This window comes from Nomascus leucogenys, chromosome 5, assembly GCF_006542625.1.
Source record: "Nomascus leucogenys isolate Asia chromosome 5, Asia_NLE_v1, whole genome shotgun sequence".
NCBI lineage: Eukaryota > Metazoa > Chordata > Mammalia > Primates > Hylobatidae > Nomascus > Nomascus leucogenys.
The window spans coordinates 34028986-34054831 of NC_044385.1; the positions used below are offsets into that span (position 1 = coordinate 34028986).

Consider the following 25846-nt stretch of genomic DNA (forward strand, 5'->3'; position numbering starts at 1 on the left):
CCAGTACTTTTGGCACCTGGAACAAACTACACAAAACCAGCTCTCAAATCAACTCTGTAATTCATAATGTAGCCCACAGATGGGTGTTACTAACAATGCTCGCCATCTGGTAGCTTCCTGTTTTAAATAATTATTCTTGCTAACTAGGTGCCAAGCTTTTAGAATCATTATATTAAATGTTTGCACCCTCTAAATTTTGGTGTCCTTAGACAAAGTCCAGTATGGCCAATCATAGTTCAACTTATAGGGTTCCTTTGAAGATTAAAAATAATGTAAGAAAAATACCTTGTACAGTGACAGGCATGTAATAAATTACTTAAACATTTTATTAATACATTTATGTAATCCATTTACCACTCTATATTACCACAACCACTCCAATAAGCCCACACATAGATTAATCATATCAGCCACTTTCAGTAATACATAAACAAGATGGACAGGAAAGTGTGATATATATTGCAACATCCTTTTCAAAAATTCAAGTTGATTCCTTCAACTCTGACTTTTGGATTTTCTCTCTTAAATCCATAAAGACCTGAGAATTTAGAAGAGTAGACAGTACTTTCATTCCAAGAGCCATTTCTAAAAGGGAGTAAGTGAAGTGTCAGGTTCAAAGAGAATTCAAAGTTACCACTATCAGGGTATACTTATTCTCTGCCGGATGGGCAAAGAGAGCTGTTGCTATTGTGTTTTGCATGTGGTCTCAGCTGTGCAAATGCCAGTTAAATAAGAAAAACATCAAGCCATTTTTATCAGACCTACTAACAACCCAGATAAACTTCTTTAGGATGAATACTTTAGTAACAAAATAACAAAATATGCCGACCCAGAAGAATCTTTGTATAAAGCACTACCTAGCTCTGAAAGATTATTTTCTCTTTATTATCAGATATCCAGAAATACTTATTTTATTATAAGGCATGCCAATCCATGCCAATAAAGGTCACAAGAACAAATGTTATGAAGAGTTCAATTTAAATGATTCATATGTTTTACTGGCTATAGAGATATTTCACTAATAGTTTTGTCACCCTAGAACAAACTTTACCCAAGGAAACATCTCTTCTGAAAATAAAGGTCAAATCAAGCCCACAACTAGAGCCCCCAGTTTCCCCAGAAATTGAAGGACAATGTCCATATGTCTGTTAGGTGGTGACTAGTATGCTAGTACAGAATCCATGGACTGGAAGCACTGTCCTGATCTTACATTTGACACAGGGTCAAATGTGTAACCAGGAGGACTGAAACAAAGGTTCTTTTATATACTGGTTAAAAATTAGAATTCTATGATTGTGGTTCCCATAGTTTGTCTGAATAAAAATTGATCACATTATGAATAAACAATAAAAGACTAAAATCAATTTAGTCAGTTATTAACTTCTGGAATTGTGGCATATTAACAACAGAAACCAATCCAGAGCAGGAATGGATATTGTGCTTTCAAAAAGACAAACATGCACTAAATAGGAAATATATGTTTAAATGGTAATGTTCCTTAAGATAGCAGTTTAGTAGGTTTGGTATCAAGTTCTAGTGGAGAAATAATTCACCACCATAATCAGCAAAGTAACTAACCAAATGACACATTATTTGTTATTTTCTGACATACATCTATAATTCTCATTTTGAAGCACAGATTTTTATTTTTCTGGTGCCATCAAGTGGTAGCATTATGAAATGTTCTAAGATTAAATGCAAATAACTTAAAAAAATGTCACACTGACCACACTGATGTGTTTTATTTGTGTCAATTAAACACCAGTGATGTTTTAGCACATAATTATCTGAAAAGAAATGGAAAAAATGTCACAGCAGATTTTTTTATAACTCATACCCGTTTTAAACTCCCAGCCCAAAATGAGAGTTAAGGCAAAGAATAAAAATGAATAAATCTTTAAGACCAGAATGCTCCACTAGCAAACAAAAAACCCAACAGATGGCCTGGGGCAGTAGCTCACGCCTGTAATCCCAGCACTGTGGGAGGCCAAGGCAGGCAGATCACCTGAGGTCAGTAGTTCGAGACCAGCCTGGCAAACATGGTGAAACCCCGTCTCTACTAAAGATACAAAAATTAGTTGGGCATGGTGGCACACACCTGTAGTCCCAGCTACTAGGGAGGCTGAGGCAGGAGAATCACTTGAACCCCGGAGGCAAAGGCTGCAGCGAGCTGAGATCACACCACTGCCCTCCAGCCTGGGTGACAGAATGAAACTCTACCTCAAAAAAAAAAAAAACCTAACATTATAAAACCATTTGAAAAATAAAATTAGGATGAAAATGATCTTTCCATCAAAGCAAGAAAACAAGTAACTTCAAAATTAGATTACCAATTAGAAACCTTAAAAGTGATAGCTAATATTAATCATATCAAGGTGACAAAATTAATGAGAAATGAATTTAGAATCAATTATTTGAAACTGTGTTAACAGGTTCCAAATGGTTATATCAGCAACTTCAGTAAGACAATAACTAATGAAAAAAGAAACAAGACTCCAGCTCCTCTTATTGCTATACACACAAAACACTAACAGCTGTTTGATCCTAGGCCCACTGAAATTAAGTAACAATTGTGAAATCTGAATTCCCAGTTGAAGATGGCAAATTGAACACATTTCTTTAGCTATTCTCCCTCCAGAAACTCTATTAACATGGCAGTCAAAAATTTCTTTAAGACAAAACCCCACAAGGACAAAGAAACTGAGAAGGTAACAGCAACAAAATTTTAGAATATAAAGGCTGCCATGGGAATATAATTTAAAAAAAAAAGGTAGATGGATGAGAGGTTACTAAAAGGAAATCAAGAAAGATGCCTGATTTACATGGCATGGTAAAACTCTCCAAAAATTCAGGAATTGGTGGCATTAGGAAGTGGGAGTGAAACCTAAAAACAAGAGAAATGGTCAAAATCCTGGTAAGAAGCAGTTAGGACCCTCCATATAAAGGTAGGTACACCATTTTATAAAACTGAAAGTTTATACTCCAGAAATAACAAAAGGCTTCTGGACTACAGGATACTAGGCATAGTGAGAAGTACTGTAGTAAAAAGTGTTAGTAATACAGGAGACTGGTAATCTGAATGGTACTGACAAACCCAAGACCACAGAACAATGAAAATGATGATCTTCTGTAAATGAAATCACTGGAAGAATGTCAATATCAATCTTTGATTACTGCATCCAAAAAGTCATGTAACTAAATGCAGAATGCTTCATTCTGCTTCTAAAAGGAAAAATTTAAGGGTTAAAACAATAGCTGATAGTTCAAAAAAGTAAGTACTATATATAGCCATTCGGTTACATTCAGCTCTACATGTCCCACATCACATCCATTAATTAAATGAGAATTTACTACAACTACAAAGAACAGAATAGTAGGCAAACCCAAGGACCTTTTATGCTCTTAGTTTAAAAATCCATTTCATTTTGTCTCTTCAGGTCATCGAGAATCTCTGTGAATTACTCCTGAGAGAGATGAAGGCCGGTAAAACACTGCCTTTTCAAGTCAGGAAAGAAAGATTATTATTCACACAAGAGACTTCAAGACATGCTGACTTTCTTTTAATCCTGTTTTTGCAGATTAAAAGTAGAGGGTTAAGTACCTCTGATAATGTCTAACATCTCATGGAACTTAAAGTATATATTCATATATAGGTATTTTAAGCTTCAGTAATTTCTCATTTTCAGTATTATTTCCATAAGACTATACAGAAGATGTATGTACATACTTTTTTTCCCATATACCAACAAAAGGGCATGCCAAAACATATTAATATACATAAAACCATACCTTGAACACCTTCTAGGAGTAAATCAACTCCTTTCCTATAAAAATCAGAAGCAGCTTCATAGTCGTCTTCTTCTTCCTTTTTTAAAGCCAGCTTTATTAATTCTCCTGCTTTCTCCAAATAATCTCTCTTGCCAAGCTTGGGTTTTAAACTGCCAGGAAAGAGGCTACGACTTTCCCGTTCTTCTTCTGTTTTGCTCTGTTCACTGTCAGAAGCAACAGCCCCTAGTGCTGAAGAATCCGAAGAAAGATGGAGACCAAAAGTTCTAATGGGAGAATTTTGATTGGAAGCCATTCCATCATCTAACTCAGCAAGAGAATCCACATCAACAGTAAGAGATACCAGATCACTGTCACTCGAGAAGCCTAGAAATATGATCACAATAGTAAACAGATATTAAATTGAGAATCAGCCAAATGAATACAAATCATGCTAATTATTCATTTTTCATATTATCCAAGTCAATTTGGAAGGCTGTAATTTACTGATGGAAGTCACTGTCTAGCAATTTGTTTCGGCTTAGTCTGTTCACTTTACTGTCTCTCTATAACTCTGGAAGACAACTTCTTGCCTTAATCATCAAACTAAAATTGAAGACAAATCTTTATCTAGTTTGGTTGCCAAAAAGAGCCTTTACCACAAGATCCTGTAAGCTATTTACAGAAAACTGTTGCCTGTACACACAGTTGCTATAAATAATAGCATTTTGATAAAGGAAAAAGTACTTGAATCTCAGTTTTGTTTTTTTTTTTTTTTTTTTTTTTTTTTTTGAGGACAGCATCTTGCTATGTCGTCCAGCTGCACTCCAACTCCTGGGCTCAAGCAATCCTCTCACTTCAGCCTCCCGAGTAGCTTATATGGCATGAGCCACCAAGCCCAGCGCCAGCTCTTAAAACTTACTATGTGACCAACAGCAGGTTACTTAATAGTATTACTTATTATGCAAGTCTTTAAATGAGGAATAGAGTTAATGCATATAAAGCATAATAGACTATCATTATAACTTTTATAACAATTATATAAACAGGTTGAATATCCTTCATCTGAAATGCTCAGGACAGAAGTGTTTCAGATTTCAGATTTTCAGATTAGGGATACTCAACCTATAACTATATAACAACTATACAATGTGTCCTCAGAAGTGTGCTTTTAGGTAACCATCTGTATCTGGAAAATGTATGCTATTTAGCATTTTTTAAAGACTGAATTTTTAGACATTGTCATCTCAGCCTCTTCTACAAGCTTCTGGAAAGGTATATTTCCACCTTAGTTTTCAGACAAAAAAGAAGTAATAGGTGCTACTGAATTACTTAGCAGTGAAAATTCCTTCTCCTAGTTCATGTAACTGACTTCATGGTAAATGAGCATGATCCACAATACATATCAGACTTTCTGCTCCCAGGACTGCCTTTTATATTCTTCAAAATGATTGTGGACTCTAAAAAGCTTTTGTTCATGTGAATTGTATCTGTGAATATTTATTAAATACCAATATTGATATTTACAAAAGAAGTCTAGAAATGTATAAAATAAAGCATTAAAGCCCCATTACATGTTAATATATTTTTTATGAAAAATAACTATATTTTCCAAAACAAAAAAAGTTAGTGAAAGAAGTGGCATTGTTTTACATTTTTGAAAATCTTCTTAATGTCTGGATTAACAGAAGATAGCTAGACTCTCATATCTGATTCTGCTCACAATCTGTTGTCATATGTTGTTTTGGATGAAAGACATGAAGGAAATGTCACATAGATAATGTAACTGAAAAAGAAACAAGTATTAGCCTTTTCAAATAATTATGAATATTGTTCTTTGATACTACACTAAAACTCAACAAGTGACAGTTTTTTAAAGCTTAGTTGTAATGTGGAATATAAAATCCTGTGAATGAAATTTCTGTTTCTGCTACATTCAAATCCATTGGTCTCTCTTGCACACTGAATGGATCTTTTATCTGTGCATGAATTTATAACATCACACATAGGTCATCCTGAAAATACTGGTTCCCTTAGTCATAAAGATCTTCAAAATGTTGACAGCACATTTCATTATCCCAAAAAATCATATGTCAACATTTCATTATCTGCCAATCTCATCAGAAAATTCTTTAAGTATTGGGAAACTGTCAAACCCAAAGTGGCAGACAGAGGTTATCTGAAAATCCTAATTTTGAATTGAAAACTCCAATTTTATGATTGGCAACAAATAATATCAGTTGTTTTCCTTGAAGCGTCAGCTTACTTCACTCCCTTTTAAGAAAAAAAGTGCCAAATACACAAGTCTGAATAATGACAGTTTGCCAATTGTTCTTTCAAGCAAAATGGTGTCCCATGAAAAAAGCAGCTAGTTCAGCTAGTGGCTCAAACAACTGTCTAAGTGCTTTTCCTCAAGACGACCATGGTAGTTCAGTATGCAGAGTGCTTTATGTATAATTCTCATTTTTTCACACAGCATATTAAAAAGACAAGTGACAAGGGTTAAGATTTAATAAAATGTAATGGTTTCTACTACTTAGGAAAAATTAGCATTGGTTTTATAAGTATGTGCAATGAGTACTGTTACAGTTTGGTGACACTGCCTTGATTCATGCCCAAGCACAGCAGTTTCACCTACCATGGCTTTTGCATCATCAGGGCAAATGTCAACATGGTGAAAAGACAAAGAATGTCCTGGCATTATTATCAAAATAGTTTTGCTTTATGAACTCCCTGAAAATATCTCAGAAACACCCAGATATCTGAAGATTACATTTGAGAGCCAGTGATCTATATCATTAAATAAGATTGACAACAGAGTTATATAAAAACTAGTTTGGAAATAACTATGAGATCTGCATTCACCACTGAACATTATCTGCCAAGTTTCTCAGAAAAAAAAATTAAAAAGAAAATGATTTCCTCAGGATTATATACTAAATCAAAATTAAAAGTGGATTAGACTATATAATTCTAGATCAGGGATCAGCAAGCTTTTTCTATAAAGGGCCAGAAAGTAAATATTTTAGGCTTTGCAGGCCATATGTAGTCTCTGTCACCACTCAACACTGCCATTGTAGTGTAAAAGCAGCCATAGACAATATATAAATGAATAAGCATGGCTGTGTTCCAGTAAAACTTTATTTGCAGACATTGAAGTGTGAATTCCTTACAATTTTCCCATCACAAAATCACAAAATCATATTCTTTTAATTTTTTTAACTATTTAAAAATGCAAAAACCATTCTTAGTTTTCAGGTCATACAAAAACAGGTAGCAGGCCAGATTCAGCCCATAGAACATAGTTTTGCCAACCCCTATTTTAAATTCAAATTGCCTACTTCATATCAAATAAAGTAAGTCAGGGTAAAAACATGTTATTGGCCACTAAGCTCAAATTTCTAATCAACTTTAGATGCTGCTTCGGCACCCTGTCAATATATATCCTCATTTTCAACTTTTTTTCAAGTCCTTAGAATGCCCAAAAAGAACAAATTCTATTCCCAAAAAGCAACAGATTTCATTAAGCCAACAATCTCAGATGAGATTGAGTCTAGTGAAAATCTTTTCAGTTCTCTGACATTTCAGCCATACAGACAGTAACAGTACTTCATAATAAGAATCTTTTATAGCAATCTACAAAGTTATTTATCTACTATCCTAAGAAATGTATATAAATTTTATGAGATTGTTCTTAAATCATTTTAAAACATTTAATGTATTTCAATGTAAACTTATTTCCTTAAATCATGCCAATATATAACCTAGCCCATTGAAACTGATAAACAAATAGATAAGGTTGAAAAAAGTTCTGGTTTATATAGCTAATCACAAAAGAAAGGAAATGCTGTATTAGAGATCTCTTTTGTCTGTTCTCTGGTATCTTGTCACTATAACCTTCACACCATCTATCACATTGTTTTGTTTCATGTTTTGCCCCATTTTTCCTTTTAACAATAACAATAACACCAAAGGGCAAGAGGGCAAAGTTACGTATACTCTGTTTCTTGGCTTTTGACCACAAAAAACTAGTACCATAGTCATATTTCCTCTTACTTTTCAAATCATAGTTTATTAGCAATGAGAATCATGATTAAATGAGATTAGATCAAAAAAGTAAGACCATTAAAATACCTAGAGAGAAAGATAGTAAGATTAAGTAAATAAACATTCTATACAAAGTGTTCCTTTTCAAATTCTAAGTAATTTAATTCAGCATCTTTAAAAGCAAGCAAACACACAGACACACACACACACACACACACACACACCCCAGCAGATAAAAAAGAGAAAGTTATATAGCCAAACCAAAAGAAGCAAAAAGAAATAAAAAGACATCTACTTTAACCTTTTCAGAGGACAATTTGCCAATGCATATCAAAAGTGCAAAAATGCTTCTGTCTTTCACCCAGAAATTCAGCAATTTATACCAAAACCTATCAGAGGTGTACAAAAAAGATCTACGTACATGAATGTCCATCTGTCCATCACAAAAATTAGTAAAAATGTGGCAATAACAAATTCCTAACAATAGATTATATCTCCTTATGATAAAATATTATACAGCTATTAAAATCATTTTATAGAAGAATATTTAATGCTAAAGTGTCTTATGATATATTATGCAAAAACAACAAACTACACATGAGCACGTATACTATAATTCTACTTTAAAAACAAACACACACAGAAAAAAGGCTAGAAACATACACTAACTATTAACAGTGATTGTGTATGGTAAGATTATAGGTAATTCTATAATATAGAATTTAACAATATACTTTGTGTATGGTAAGCCCTTAAGCTCGGTATCTGAAAGATATCAAAAGAGATGCATCAAGGGCCAATATTGGGAATTCATTTGAGTAAAAGAAAGTTATACAGGCATCATTTGTGAAAGATAAACCTCTATGATCAACCAGCAGCTAGCGCCAAGAATTCCAAACTTAAAAAAGGAGTTAGACATGAGTACAAAGATCTGTTTAAAGCAGGCAAACCCCTGATACCTCTTCCTTGCCCACCTTATTCCTTTAATTATCCTCTTGAAGTTGCACCTTACCATGCCTGAAAAGCCTAACCCTACCATATCTCCTTGACCACACAATGCAACCAATCATCTTCTAGTACTCACTGATATCTTTCTCTTCCATATTTAAGCAGTTTCTAAATTCCCTTCTTCTCAATGACGTATTCTCCGGCCAGCTCGAGGAAGATAATATTTAAAAACTCCTTCACCACCACAGCAATGAATCTTATTTATAAACATATTATATGTAAATATACAAAGTCTAGTTTATTTATATTATATACTTAACACATCTGCTTAATACAGTGCTTGTTCAACTCCTAGAAATCACACTACGATTCAACTTATTTCATACAAAACTATATATAAATATCATACGAAGCGCAAACTAGCTCCCTAAAGCCCAGAAAGAAAGTTAACAAGAAAGATACAGGGAGCAGCAAGCAAGTGACAGGTTCTCAGTCTAGGTAGGAAGGACATTGTGGATAAGGCAGGGCAACCACTGACATTTGATATAATATAGAGACTATTTGTCAAAAGTTAAACCAACCTGAAGTCAACCCCATACTTAAAGAGGCCCTCTGGGCCATCACAAGAGTAAAAGGTGCATCCTTCACCAACACCATCAAGGCAAAAACCTAAGCTTTTTTTGGAAGTGATACAAGGGGAAAAAGTCAAAGGTTCTATGAAAGCGTTCTGCCTCCAGGTTCGTATCACAGAAATTCAAGTCTCAGGGCTATTAGAGGGCCCCAGGTGACTTGTTAAAAAGCAGCTACAGACATAGGCGTTTATTTAGCATCCCAGTTCACCTACCTACCCTTACCTCTGTGCTTTGAACTGCTCAGAGTAGGGCAGTATAGTGAAATCTGTCTAGGACACCATCTCTGAAAGACAGGCCCCAGGGGAACAGGTTGAGTTGCCATAGAATAAATCTTTATACTATAAACTATCAGAAATCTGTATTTGAAGACCATCTGTAAAAAGAGATCGGTTTCCTTTAGAACAACAGGTGGTCTCTCATGGGTGACTATATATAAAATACATGGCCTCATTATTATTAGCTGATAGCTTTCACTGAGCCCTGAGGTTCAAATATTGCCATAGTCAACAAAAAGAAATTTCTATTTTTCCTGGTAGCAATGACTCATGCTCCATGCACAAAGCAACTTATCTAGCCAGCAGAACAAAGGTTACCCTAAGGTAGAAGACATACATATCAGTTTCCATTAAGAAACAAGCCCTTATAAATATGATTTTAAGTGAATACCCAAATCTAAAGCTTAATGCTAGTTAAGATTCCTGTATGTGATTCCCTATTCATCATTTAGTAATAGCTATTGTTACAAAAAAAGAACCTTTCCTTTGAAGTTTCACATTTTTATAACGTTCTTGGGTCTTGTCTATGCTTCATCCTTGAAAATGTACGAAAAGAGCATCAGAATACCTTGTACAGATTTGGTAAAACAACAAAATAAGGCCAGAAAACAACACAGCAATCTTAATTACAACCCTAATACTGCTATCTTATCATAATAAAGATCCATCACTTGGCTTCATTTTTTGCCAAATGAACTTTATACTCTGCTACTCTCCGTAACTTTCTCTAGCCTCCAGGATATCAAGCCCATTACTAGCATGCAAGTAGCTCACGCTGAGTTTTCTATACTAAATATGTCTTCTCCCCGACTCGCCTCCATAAAATCAAATCTCTTCATTTCAAAATACAGTTCTTTGAGTGCTATCAAATACCTGGAGTATCTTAGGCACATAACTAAACTTCTCTGAAATTCAAACGCTATAATTGTAAAATAAGACATTTAAGTATATCATTTCTAATGATTCCCATGGCATACCATGAATTTTCTGTTATTTGTCCCACCCAACCCCTAAACTCCTAATATCCAATATTATCCTCAATAGCCCTAGAATTTGTAAGAGTCAGTATTTATCATCAGTGTCATGTGTATCATTTACACACACTGGTACATTCTCATTTGGGGTTATCTTGGGGAAAAAAAAATGAGCTGTTCTTTTTTGTCAAGCTCCACTACCAAAGAAAATTCAATTGGGGGCAGGGAATAAAAATAAGTTGGGTAAATAAGCACATAACAGAAAAAAGAATCTCTTCAAGCTGAGTATGCAAGAGATATGCTAACATACATAACACCACAGGGCCTAGAAAAAAATACCAGTAACAAGATTTAGAGTTCTCATGGTGCCACCTAGTGGACATTTGCACTTAATTTTACTTTAAATTACTTGCACTTTCTATAAATTTACATTTAAATTAATATTTAATACTTTCTATATTTTGTCACCTGACACTATACTATGTAGTAAATAGACTTTAAGTTTGTCTTGAAAATAGATTTAGGTTATTAAGTAACCGATCATGTGACAAATATTCCTATTTAAAATGATCTTGCCTCAAAGTGTCAAGTTTAAATCTACTAAATGAAAATAACACAAATAATAAGACAAAATAAATGGTATTTCGATACAGAAGATTTTTTCAAACTTAAATAACTATACACCTTTCCAATTAGACCAACCAGTGCTTTAAATATAATCAATACCATTCAATTTAACACAGTTTAATCACAATCTTCATGTCTGTCTACACACGGTAAAGAATTATTAGGTGATTGTAACCACAAAGACAAATTGAGTGATCAGCTTATTGTATGTGGCAGATCTTAAGAATTAATATTCTTAAATGTCTCCTGGAATAACAAAATCTATCCCCACCTGCCATCAAATAAACATACAAATCTTGAGCTTAATGTCATTTAAGGGATCCGTTACAAAGACCAGCAATAGATGCTATCCTCAAAATGTACATTTCATTTACTTTAAAATAGTTAATTCAAGACAGCTTAATAGATCCTTTCATGTCTCTACAATTGTTACAATAAGCACTTGAGGAGTTCTTAATTCACAATTTACAGCCAAAAAAAGGTGGGGGTAGATTTTGTTATTCCAGAAGACATTTAAGCATATTCATTCTTAAGATCTGCTACATACAATAAGCTGATCACTCAATTTTTCTTTGTGGTTACAATTACATAATTATTTTCTCTCATTTGCTGCATGAATCAGAAAAAATGTCCCTCCCCAAACTGAAAAGTGATGCATTAGGAAGAGGAAATGACACAGGTTACCAGATGAGACTATACCAACATCCAAGTCTCTGATATCAAGGCCAGCATGGCAGTAAAGCAATCTACACCCTTCAAAAAAGCCAACAGGTGAGAGAAATATGTCAAGGAGCTCAACTGATATGCACCGATTTGGGCAGGTTTCCACAAATGTCCTAGTAACTTCACGGCTAAATTTAATTCAAGGAAAAGACGTAAGTTGAAACAGACATAATGGAAATAAGATGTTAGCAACCAATTACATCTTCTTTCATCTTTGAAAAAATATAGTTAAACTTCTTTGAACAAAGGAGATAAAGAGTAACCAGGATTTCATTTTTTAAATGTAAAACAATATTAACTTTTTGTCTAAAAACCTACTAAATAATTTCTTAATTTTCAATTTCATATTAAACAAAATATATTTACCACTTTATCACCAAATTATTTTTTACAAAACCTTAAAGGGGTTTCTCTATCCCATGCTACTACAAAGTAACTGTAATTTTAAAAAACAGGCCAGGCACAGTGGCTCACATCCATAATGCCAGCACTTTGGGAGGCTAAGGCAGGAGAATCACTTGCATCTAAGAGTTTGAGACCTGCCTGGGCAGCATAGTGAGACCCCATTTCTACAAAAAATTTAAAAAGAAAAATTAGCTAGGCATGGTTGTGCCTGCCTGTAGTCCCAGCTACTCAGGAGGCTGAGGAAGGAGAACCACTTGATCCCAGGACATGAAGGCTGCACTAAGCCTGAGTACACAGTGAGACCCTATCACAAAACAAATAGACATCCAGATCTTCATGTTTTCCTCAGAAAACTTTCATTTCAAAGTATATTAGGATCTGTTGACTGCATTTTAAGGTATTAACAAAAATAATGATCACTTCACCTCTACCTCTCTTCTCTGAGAAGTGATCAACTTGCCATGTAACTCTAACTGTAACTAAAGAACACTGAAACAGCAGACTATATATTAAGATTGACCCCCTCCACCTCACTCCACCAGCTAGCTAATTCACAAATATGAAAAATGACAATCCACCTTTAAAACACGGCTTAAAATAGTACATTTAGAGAAGTTTTCATGTGGTGAATCACTTCCTCACATTTTAGCTCTAAATCCAAAACACAAGCATTTGTCACCACGATCCCTCTAACAACCCTCCATTTCGCTGCATACCTATGGGGCTTGGCTGGCTGCTGTCTTTCCTGCTCTTTTGCTACTAGATGTTCCTCTCCCTGGTTGTCTCCAGAGTTTGCAGACCTTTTGGTATGAAGTAAATATTCCACTTTCCCACTATGCCAAACAATCTCAGGATATTTAAAAGCCATTTTCCCTCTCAAATAACAATGAATTTGCAAGCTGTCTGACACTTTGATCTATCCGTATTTATCAACCTAATATCTTTCAGCAGGATTAATTTGCCAGGCATGCAACTTTTAAAGAGAGGGGAGAAAAACAACATAACCATTAACAGCATTTCCAGTTCCGTGGTTTTCATTCTTCATGGATCACAGTGTGTTTCAGAGATGGTAGCGTAGTTGAAAAACTAAACCGCACTGACAGGATAAAATGTCAATATTCCTTTTAGATGTCATAAGTCATTTTCCGTGTTTTTGACAGAAATGTTAGCCCCAATTTCTCTCATAAAAGCACATTCCTAAAAGATAAATCCTTCCAAAGAAAACACATCTTTCTGAAACTTCAGAGGTAAACTCTGAAACAACTGCTTTAGGAAGGGTCACCCTTACAGCTCAGTTTGCCTGAGGCTGTCCTGTGTCATGTTTGTGGTCTTGGTATAATTATTAATAGCACTGTCTATAATTCTCAGAAGTGTCCCAGTTAGGACAATAAACTACATGCTCACCCTAGCTTTAGGTTGTGTCTCCTTTAGCATTAATACAGCCATCTGTTCACCTTGAATAGCCATCAGTATTTTAGAATACCACCCCAAGAAAACTCTTCCCTAATAATCATGCTTCTCCCCTTCTGGCCTAGACTACAGCAAAGAACAGAAAGATCTCTGCAGAGCTTGCATCCATGATTGCCTTATACTAAAATAGGCTCCTAAGATACTGTTCTTTCACCATGGTTGACTCCTACCTAGTAACAGAAGCTTATTATGGATATCAGAAGAATATAACTACTCCCATATAACAGAACCTTTGATTCTTGTATCAAAAAAATAGAGAAAAGAAACATTCTGCATTTCTGACTATTGTACTCCTCATTGAATACTCTCATATATTTTTTTTTTTGAGATGGAGTCCCACTCTGTTGCCCAGGCTGGAGTGCAGTGGCGTGATCTTGGCTCACTGTAACCTCCACCCCCATGGTTCAGGCAATTCTCATGCCTCAGCCTCCCGAGCAGCTGGGATTACAGGCACCAGCCACTTTGTCTAGCTAATTTTTGTATTTTTAGTAGAGACAGGGTTTCACCATGTTGGCCAGGCTGGTCTCAAATTCCTGACCTCAAGTGATCCACCTGCCTTGGCCTCCCAAAAGTGCTAGGATTACAAGCATCAGCCACCATGCCCAGCCTCTCCTACAAATATTTCTAACTCTCCTACTTGTTCTCACAGAATAAGTATGGAATTGGATGGAAAATGTGCACTCCTCTTTCTCAGGAGTAGGGAAACTGAGGCAACAGCCAGCTTAGGTTATACAGAAAAGTCACCTTCCAAGGAAACTAGTTCTATTAGAATCACATTGGGATCCCAAGCAGGGACTAGATTTTCCAAACCTTCGCAAGGATCTCTGATTAAAACAGGTCACAAAGAACAGATATTTTACCACCACCGCCCCCCACACACAAAAAAAACATAATGGATTATAAAGTAAAATTACTGTCAACAATGTTTTTCTATGACCCTGGCAGAATCAGGGTGGAGTCAAAGGTATTGAGAACTCAGTGAAGACCCCTGGGCATGTGGCCCCCATGCATTACACAGAACACTAAGTTTAAATAAATAGATGTTAAGTCAATGGAAAGTACAATGAAAAAGAATAAAAGCTAACCACTTCTCAATATGGTAGTACCAAAAGAAAAAATAAACTTAAGTGCATCAGCCCACATAATAGATAAGAACATGTTGCTCTTACCAAATCATGATGGAAATTTACCGCAAGAGATTTACATTAGTGTGGCTGCTGCTGTACGACAGGAGTACATACCCTCACAAAAACAACACTACAATGAGATGATGGCTACCTCATCCTCATAAAGCAACCTCCTCCACCATAAATTCTTACTCAAGAAAGAGATAAAAAATATTATTTAGTCTATTATTTTACCTTTAATAAACCAAACCTATGCCACCTAAAATAAATCTAATTATCTATTTTGATTTTAAAAATCCTTCCTACCCCTGCCCCCAAATCTTTTTTTTCCGTAAACTTCCCCAAAAAAAAACTAGTTACAGAAATCCAAAGGCTGAAATGTATAAATTCAAGTGTACCTTAATAGAAGAATAAAACAAGAGATTAAGCATTCTTGAATGAAAGTGATTAAAACTTGATTTAGACTCATTTTATTTAAAAACGTATCAAAAACACTAAAACTGCCTTAGGGTTTATTCTTTGTGACTAAATGACTAAATCTCTAAAGCCAGTCTTGAAATTAATTGTCTAAAAGTCAGATGTGCTAAAGAAATGAGTAAGGCTTTTTTTTTTTTTTTTTTTTTTTTTGAGACAAAGTCTTGCTTTGTTGTCCAGGCTGGAGTGCAGTGGCACAGTCTCAGCTCACTGCAAACTCCACCTCCCAGGTTCAAGTGATTCTTGTGCCTCAGCCTCCCTAGTAGCTAGGATTACAGATGCCCGCCACCACGCCCAGCTAATTTTTCTGTTTTAGTAGAGACAGGGTTTCACCATGTTGGCTAGGCTAGTCTCAAACTCCTGACCTCAGGTGATTCACCCACCTCAGCCTCCCAAAGTGCAGCAATTACAGGCACGAGCCACCACGCCTGGCCGAGTACGGCCTTCTTACACTAGACAATACAAATTCTGAACTATTCATTATACCATATTTCATCAATTCTAAGATGCCATTAATTGGAGGATGAATCATTATTTTATATACCACTACGAAAAAAAAAGCTGCCAATTAAATATGAGACATCACTGACCAATATCATGCACCCAACATCAGTGATAGTGAAATGTGAAGAAAACAAGTATCTTAGAATCAGTGAAATATCCTCAAATTCCTATATACATCCGTCTTTTTGCAATGCAGATATGATTTATAGTCTTCTGTAATCAAAACCTTTGAAATGCAAAAAAATTAATATCTCTTACCTTCCGTACTACACTCAGGAAAGGTATCAATGAGGGAATCTGAGTGAGCTTCAGCAGGACCAATTAATTCAGAACTATCATTAATTATTCCACCCTAAAGAGATAAGAGCAAATGTGTTTCATTAGTATTAAGAGCATAAACAATACTAAATAAAAAAGTTATCCCTATTAAGTATGTGTAAAGATGTACATAAACGACTATACTAATCTATTAAACTAGATGACAAGTGTTTTCAAAAAAATCAATAGGTATATCAATATTGGTTCATCAACTGTAACAAATGTACTATACCAACCCAAGATACTTAATGGCAGAAACTGGGGGCTGGGGGGGAAGAAGAGATATATGAGAAAACTCTGTACTTTCTGCACAATTTTTCTATAAACCTAAACTGCTCTAGAAATAGACTATTATTTTAAAATTCAATAGGAATATTATGTTTATAATAATATGTGGTTTTTTATAAAAGTATATTATTTTAATTCTACCCAAGTACTCACTAAGCAAATACAGAAGAAGAAAAAAAAAACATGAACTAAAGAATATTGTTCAGTATCCTTGGGGACTGGTCATTTTAATTAGTGATAAATGATGGCCCATCAGGAATTCATTGAATTTTATCAAATTATACCCTACAACATATCACACAGAACCTCAGGTGATCTGAGAAGCCATTTAAAGTTTGAGAACCACTTTTATACAATATAGGTAAAACTAAAAAAAATTAAGGTACTTTTAGTAGAGATATTTTTTAAAGATATAAAAAATAAATATAAAATTGATTTCTCTATGTGGCCATCATTTTAATTCCCTATTTAGGTTTGCAAATTCACGTCTCAGAAAGTTATCTTACTCTACATGCAGCTAGAGAATGATATCACCAGACAAGTAGTGGTGGTATGATGCCGTTCTATGGCTTTATGAATGCTCCAATCACAATATAAGAGCTTATAACCCTTAATTAAAACAATAGCTCTTCTGCTCCATAATTCCTTCCCCTCTACCTTCTACCAACAGTTCTATGCCTCCAAACGCTACTAACAGAATAATAAAGCTCAAAAGAATTACGAGCCCCCATTTCCTCTCTACTTCAGCACAAAAAAAACTCAATGACTATCTTTACCTAATCAGAAGTCCCTTCTCTGTCAGCTTATTTTTAAGGAACAGAAATTTGAAATGGTCCCTCTCAAATTACCAAATTTTACTTCCCTGAGTGTTATGTGAACTAAAACCTTAAAAATGATTATTCTCTTTAGGAGCAACAATTTGTATTACTTTATTCTACCCTTTATTACAATACTCAGATTACAGCTTATATTTGAACTTTTCTCCAAAAAGAGTATCTATTCTAGACTAAGCCATCTTTTAAACAACATCCAAACCAAATCAAGATTTTCAAGTATTCTAGAGAATGTTAAAAGATAAAGTTAATTTTAAAAGAAAGCATCTTTCAACTATTAACTACCTCTTCTACCACTAGGTGTGCGATTTAAGTTACCTACCTATAAAATGTCTTCTAACTAAGACATTATTTTATTTTACATATTTCATGCAAAATAAAAAATACACACAAAGTATTTAGAACAATGTAGGCACTCAATAAATGTTTATTATTAGTTGACATAAGATCTTCTTGTAAGATAAAATTTAAAATACAAAATGTTTTAGCTCATAATCCTAAATATTTTATTTACCTAGTTTAACACTGTTATAAAAAAAATAGTAAAGAACAAATATTTAATGAAACACAACAAAAACTGTTATACAGGAACTAGAGGGATGTAGCAGTAAAATAATGCCACAATCCTAATTTTAAATTTCTAATTCAAAAATAACCTTTTGGGTGTTTCTGAGTATGCAGTAAAAAAATTTCATAGGAATTTTGGGATATATAGTATCTCAAAGTTTTTTTGTTAATGAAGAGTCTAGCAGGGAAGGACTTCTGCTATAGTTAAGTGAGGAGATCCAGCAAATGCTTTCCCCAAAAGGCAATTATAAATCTGGAGAAATCTGTCAAAACCACCATTGAGGGCTCTGGAAATTGACTAAAAGCATAAAGCAAATGAAAGAGTGGTTACCGAGAAACCACAGAACCGCAGGTAAGAACTATGGAGGTCTGTGATGTTCTTGCCTCAGTTCCTCCCAACCCCCATCCCAGCTGGGTGGTCACAGTAATTATATAAGGGCAAGGCAAGTCTTGAAAACTAGCAGGTTCACTTTTGAGGAGGCTAACGTGATTTGGATTGAAGCACAGAAAAAAAAAATCCACCCCAAATATTGTCAATAATAGTAGCAATCTCAGGGCCAACTATATGGCAAGGAAAAGCGATGGCTCAGCACACCTGAAGCTGCAGTCAGGAAAAGACCAGACAGCAGGGAGATCCAGAAAATAACACAGCCATAGGGGGTCTTCCTAAAGCTCACTACCCATCTATGTAGAGACCAGAGAGGGGTCAAGCTATCCACGAATACCTGGCAAACCATGAGACAGTGCACAGGCACAGAGGAAATTCAAGACTTCAGAGGAAAGTAAAAGCCAGGGCAAATTTTAAAACAGCTGAGACTTTGAAAACACATTAAAAAATCATCAGCATTAAAAGGAAAGCATATAATGGCACAGGTGTTTAAGCACAAGCAATGACCGAGCACTGGCTGACCACAAAGCTATGCTGACACAGGTCTAACCCCTACATAGCCAGGCTTAAAAATAAAATTAGAATTAAATATTGGGCAGAGATATGAGCAGTCACACGCTTCACAGGAAATGGACTCCACAGATTTACTATGGACTAAACACACTAACAAAAAATGTTAGTTACTAAACACACTAACATAAAATGGCAAGAATCCTCAGGGAGAAAAAAACATCAGAACTTAGAGTTCTATAGTATACTATCGAAAATATAGATTTTCCAAAAAAAAAAAAAAATTACAGGACATACAAAGACACAGGAAAGTAAGTGACCCAAACATTGGAGGTAACCAGTCAATCGAAACTATCTGTGAGGGGACAAAGATGTTGGACTTGGCAAAAACTTTAAAGCAGCTATTAAAAATATGTTCATATTATCAAGGGAAAACATAATTAAAGAATTAAAAGGACTATGACTCATGAAATAGCAAATAATAAATCAAAATTATGAAAAAGGATCAAATGAAGCAGTCTTCAAAACAGCCATAAGCAAAAACAATCTGAATGTCTATCAACTAATGAATGGATAAGCAAAATGTGGTATATTCATATCCATTCAATGAAATATTATTTAGCCATAATAAGGAATGAACTACAGATACATGCTACAACCTGGATGAAACTTAAAAACATAAATATATGTACACACATACACACCCTCTAAATCTCTAACAAAAAAAAAACTCCCCACCTAAATTCCACTCCTAGGTATACCTAAGAGAAACAAAAATACATGTCTGCACAAGAACTTGTATGTCAATATTCAAAACAGCACCATTCATAATAGCCAAAAGGGGAACAACCCAAATATGCACCAACACACACTGTAGATAAACAAAACTTGGTATATCCATAGCCACACAAAGGAATATTATACAATCACAAAAAGGGATAAAGTACTGATGCATGCTACAACATGAATGAACCATTAAAGCATATTACTGCATGGAAAAAAACACAGTTTCATTCAAAACAGCATCATAAGATTAAAATCCTTACAAATAAATTTAAGGCAAGAAGCTCCAGACTTATACCCTGAAAATTACAAAACATTGCTTATAGAAATTACAGAATATCAGGCTAGGCGCAGTTGCTCACGCCTGTAATCCCAGCACTTTAGGAGGCCGAGGCAGGAGGATCACGAGGTCAGGAGATTGAGACCATCCTAGCTAACATGGTGAAACCCCATCTCTACTAAAAATACAAAAAAATTAGTCACGCGTGGTAGCGGGCGCCTGTAGTCCCAGCTACTCAGGAGGCTGAGGCAGGAGAATGGCATGAACCCGGGAGGCAGAGCTTGCAGTGAGCTGAGATGGCACCACTGCACTCCAGTCTGGGCAACAGAGCGAGACTCCGTCTCAGAAAGAAATTACAGAATATCCAAATAAATATAGAGTCATTTCATTTTCATGGATTGCAAGATAATATTGTTAAAATGACAATTTTCCCCAAACTGAACTACAGATTCAATACAATTCCAATCAGAATTCTGAGGAGCAAGCCAAAATAGCTCAGTTGGGAGAGCATCACACTGGAGGATTTTAGCAGGTGTTTCCAATACCTTCGGCCAGGTGTGGTGATTCACACCTGTATTCCCAGCACTTTGGGAGGCTGAGGCAAGAGAATTACTTAAGACTAGGAGTTCAAGACCAGCCTGGGCAACACAGTGAGAAACTGTCTCTACAAAAAATTTAAAAATAAGCTGGGTGTGCTGGTGCACGTCCCAGTTACTTGGGAGGCTGAGGTGGGAGGATCCCTTGAGCCCAAGAGTTTGAGATTAAAGTGAGCTATTATTGTGCCATTGCACCCCAGCCTAGGTGAAAAAAGTGAGACCCCAATTCTTCAAAAAAAAAAAAAAGAAGTAAAATAATAAAATAATTTTAAAATTCTATGAGAATTTTTTGTTCACATGGATAAGCTGCCACTAAAAATTTTTATGGAAGTTCAAAGAACTCAAAATTGCCATAACAATTTTGAAAAAGTAAAGTAGGCAAACTTACACTAGCTGACTTCAATACTTAAAAAGCTACAGTAATCAAGACAGTATGGTTCTAGAATAAGAACAGGCATATAGATTAATAGAACATATCAACAGTCCAGAAATAAGCCATCATATTTACAGTCAATTTATTTTCAGCAAGAGTCCCAAGGTAATTCAATTAGGATAGTCTTTTCAACAAATGATGCTCAGAATATTACATATACACACACCAGAAGATGAATTTAGACTGTTCCTTCACACCGTATATAAAAGGAACTAAAAATGAATCATAGACCTGTAACACCAAACTCACTCAAAACCGCTCAACTACATGGAAACTGAACAACCTGCTCCTGAATGACTACTGGGTACATAATGAAATGAAGGCAGAAATAAAGACGTTCCTTGAAACCAACGAGAACAAAGACACAACATACCAGAATCTCTGGGACACGTTCAAAGCAGTGTGTAGAGGGAAATTTATAGCACTAAATGCCCACAAGAGAAAGCAGGAAAGATCCAAAATTGACACCCTAACATCACAATTAAAAGAACTAGAAAAGCAAGAGCAAATGCATTCAAAAGCTAGCAGAAGGCTAGAAATAACTAAAATCAGAGCAGAACTGAAGGAAATAGAGACACAAAAAACCCTTCAAAAAATTAATGACCAGGAGCTGGTTTTTTGAAAAGATCAACAAAATTGATAGACCGCTAGCAAGACTAATAAAGAAGAAAAGAGAGAAGAATCAAATAGATGCAATAAAAATTGAAAAAGGGGATATCACCACCAATCCCACAGAAATACAATCTACCATCAGAGAATACTACAAACACCTCTATGCAAATAAACTAGAAAATCTAGAAGAAATGGATAAATTCCTCAACAAATACACCCTCCCAAGACTAAACCAGGAAGAAGTTGAATCTCTGAATAGACCAATAACAGGTTCTGAAATTGTGGCAATAATCAATAGCTTACCAACCAAAAAGAGTCCAGGACCTGATGGATTCACAGCTGAATTCTACCAGAGGTACAAGGAGGAACTGGTACCATTCCTTCTGAAACTATTCCAATCGATAGAAAAAGAGGGAATCCTCCCTAACACATTTTATGAAGCCAGCATCGTCCTGATACCAAAGCCTGGCAGAGACATAACCAAAAAAGAGAATCTCAGACCAATATCCTTGATGAACATTGATGCAAAAATCATCAATAAAATACTGGCAAACCGAATCCAGCAGCACATCAAAAAGCTTATCCACCATAATCAAGTGGGCTTCATCCCTGGGATGCAAGGCTGGTTCAACATACGCAAATCAATAAATGTAATCCAGCATATAAACAGAACCAAAGACAAAAACCACATGATTATCTCAATAGATGCAGAAAAGGCCTTTGACAAAATTCAACAACCCTTCATGCTAAAAACTCTCAATAAATTAGGTATTGATGGGACATATCTCAAAATAATAAGAGCTATCGATGACAAACTCACAGCCAATATCATACTGAATGAGCAAAAACTGGAAGCATTCCCTCTGAAAACTGGCACAAGACAGGGATGCCCTCTCTCACCACTCCTATTCAACACAGTGCTGGAAGTTCTGGCCAGGGCAATCAGGCAGGAGAAGGAAATAAAGGGTATTCAATTAGGAAAAGAGGAAGTCAAATTGTCCCTGTTTGCAGATGACATGATTGTATATCTAGAAAACCCCATCGTCTCAGCCCAAAATCTCCTTAAGCTGATTAGCAACTCCAGCAAAGTCTCAGGATACAAAATTAATGTACAAAAATCACAAGCATTCTTGTACACCAATCACAGACAAACAGAGAGCCAAATCATGAGTGAACTCCCATTCACAATTGCTTCAAAGAGAATAAAATAACTAGGAATCCAACTTACAAGGGATGTGAAGGACCTCTTCAAGGAGAACTACAAACCACTGCTCAACGAAATAAAAGAGGATACAAACAAATGGAACAACATTCCATGCTCATGGGTAGGAAGAATCAATATCGTGAAAATGGCCATACTGCCCAAGGTAATTTATAGATTCAATGCCATCCCCATCAAGCTACCAGTGACTTTCTTCACAGAATTGGAAAAAACTACTTTAAAGTTCATATGGAACCAAAAAAGAGCCCGCATCGCCAAGTCAATCCTAAGCCAAAAGAACAAAGCTGGAGGCATCACACTACCTGACTTCAAACTATACTACAAGGCTACAGTAACCAAAACAGCATGGTACTGGTACCACAACAGAGACATAGATCAATGGAACAGAACAGAGCCCTCAGAAATGATGCCGCATATCTACAACTATCTGATCTTTGACAAACCTGACAAAAACAAGAAATGGGGAAAGGATTCCCTATTTAATAAATGGTGCTGGGAAAACTGGCTAGCCATATGTAGAAAGCTGAAACTGGATCCCTTCCTTACACCTTATACAAAAATTAATTCAAGATGGATTAAAGACTTAAATGTTAGACCTAAAACCATTAAAATCCTACAAGAAAACCTAGGCAATACCATTCAGGACATAGGCATGGGCAAGGACTTCATGTCTAAATCACCAAAAGCAATGGCAACAAAAGCCAAAATTGACAAATGGGATCTAATTAAACTAAAGAGCTTCTGCACAGCAAAAGAAACTACCATCAGAGTGAACATGCAACCTACAGAATGGGAGAAAATTTTTGCAACCTACTCATCTGACAAAGGGCTAATATCCAGAATCTACAATGAACTCAAACAAATTTACAAGAAAAAAACAAACAACCCCATCAAAAAGTGGGCAAAGGACATGAACAGACACTTCTCAAAAGAAGACATTTATGCAGCCAAAAAACACATGAAGAAATGCTCATCATCACTGGCCATCAGAGAAATGCAAATCAAAACCACAGTGAGATACCACCTCACACCAGTTAGAATGGCCATCATTAAAAAATCAGGAAACAACAGGTGCTGGAGAGGATGTGGAGAAATAGGAACACTTTTACACTGTTGGTGGGACTGTAAACTAGTTCAACCATTGTGGAAGTCAGTGTGGCGATTCCTCAGGGATCTAGAACTAGAAATACCATTTGACCCAGCCATCCCATTACTGGGTATATACCCAAAGGACTATAAATCATGCTGCTATAAAGACACATGCACACGTATGTTTATTGCGGCACTATTCACAATAGCAAAGAATTGGAACCAACCCAAATGTCCAACAATGATAGACTGGATTAAGAAAATGTGGCACATATACACCATGGAATACTATGCAGCCATAAAAAATGATGAGTTCATATCCTTTGTAGGGACATGGATGAAAGTGGAAAACATCATTCTCAGTAAACTATCGCAAGGACAAAAAAACTAAACACCGCATGTTCTCACTTATAGGTGGGAATTGAACAATGAGAACTCATGGACACAGGAAGGGGAACATCACACTCCGGGGACTGTTGTGGGGTTGGGGGAGGGGGGAGGGACAGCATTAGGAGATATACCTAACGCTAAATGACGAGTTAATGGGTGCGGGAAATCAACATGGCACATGGATACATATGTAACAAACCTGCACATTGTGCACATGTACCCTAAAACCTAAAGTATAATAAAAGAAAAAAAAAAGAAAACTAAAAGGCTACAGATTGGGGAGAAAATATTTACAGATCACTTATCTGATAAGACTGTTTATACAGAATATATTCAGAACTCTTACAATTCAATGACAACCCAATCAAAAAAATGGGTAGATTTTAATGGACATTTCACCAAAGATATATGATAAAAGCATAGGAAAACATGCTCAACATCATTAGCCGTTAGGAAACTGAAATTAATACTATGGTGAAATACCACTGCACACCTGCTAGAATGGCTACGGTTAAAAAATCAGACAATACCAAGTGTTGGTGAGGTTGTGGAACAACTGGTAAGTTCAAACATTATTGGCTATTTTCTGTTTGGAAAATAGTTTGGCAGTTTCTTAAAAACATGAACTTACCATAAGACCCAGCAATTCCTCTCCTCAGGAATCACCCAAGAAAAATGAAAACATATATCCACACAAAGATTTGTATGCAAATATTCACAGCAGCATTAGTCATAACAGCCAAAACGTAGAAATATCCAAACATGTCTATCAATTTATCAATGAATGAAGAAAATGTGGTATTATCTATACAATGAAATAAATTTCAGCAACATAAAAGAACAAAATGCTGACACATAACATGAATGAAGCTCAAAAGCATTATGCTAAGTGAAAGAAACCTATATACATATGTTGTGAACAAAACGCTATATATATTGTGTAATTCCATGTATTTGAAATGATGGGGAAAGGCAAATCTATAGACAGAACAAGGTGGTTGCCCCAGGCTGGGGATGGAAAAGGAGATCACCATAGCAAGCAGACACAGAAGTGTGGTAATGGAAATGATCTAAAATTGGATGTTGGCCAGGCACAGTAGCTCACACCTGTAATCCCAGCACTTTGGGAGGCTGAGGCAGGTGGATCACTTGAGGTCAGGAGTTCAAAACCAGCCTGGCCAACATGGTGAAACCCTGTCTCTACTAAAAACACAAAAATTTGCCAGGTGTGGTGGCACACACCTGTAATCCCAACTACTCGGGAGGCCAAGGCAAGAGAATAGCTTGAACCCGGGAGGCAGAGGTTGCAGTTAGCCAAGATCATGCCACTGCACTCTGGCCTGGGCAACAGAGTGAATTTGAGATTCTGTCTCAAAAAAAAAAAAAGAATAAAAATAAAATTGGATGTTGGTGATAGGTGCAAAACTCTATAAATTTACTGAAAATCAGTGAATTGTACAATTACAATTAGTAACTGTACTAATACTAATAAATAACCAACCAGTGAAGAGTATGGGATGGAAAGGTGTAGATAAAACAAGTTTGGCAATATACTGATAATTTCTG

The 25846-nt window shown here is 35.7% G+C and overlaps 1 protein-coding gene across 7 annotated transcripts in view; it reads right to left on the reverse strand.

Annotated features, from left to right (window-relative positions):
* RPS6KC1 (ribosomal protein S6 kinase C1) overlaps window positions 1-25846 on the reverse strand; it is a 242999-nt gene that overhangs the window by 161359 nt on the left and 55794 nt on the right. For all 7 annotated transcript variants that reach the window (XR_004030093.1, XM_030812886.1, XM_030812883.1 and 4 more), the window contains 2 exons: window positions 16230-16323; window positions 3790-4152 (listed from right to left, as the gene is read on the reverse strand). Coding sequence is in view for 6 of the 7 variants with exons in the window: in XM_030812883.1 (XP_030668743.1) it covers window positions 3790-4152; window positions 16230-16323 (457 nt within the window). In the remaining variant the exon portion in view is untranslated. The remainder of the gene's footprint in view (window positions 1-3789; window positions 4153-16229; window positions 16324-25846) is intronic.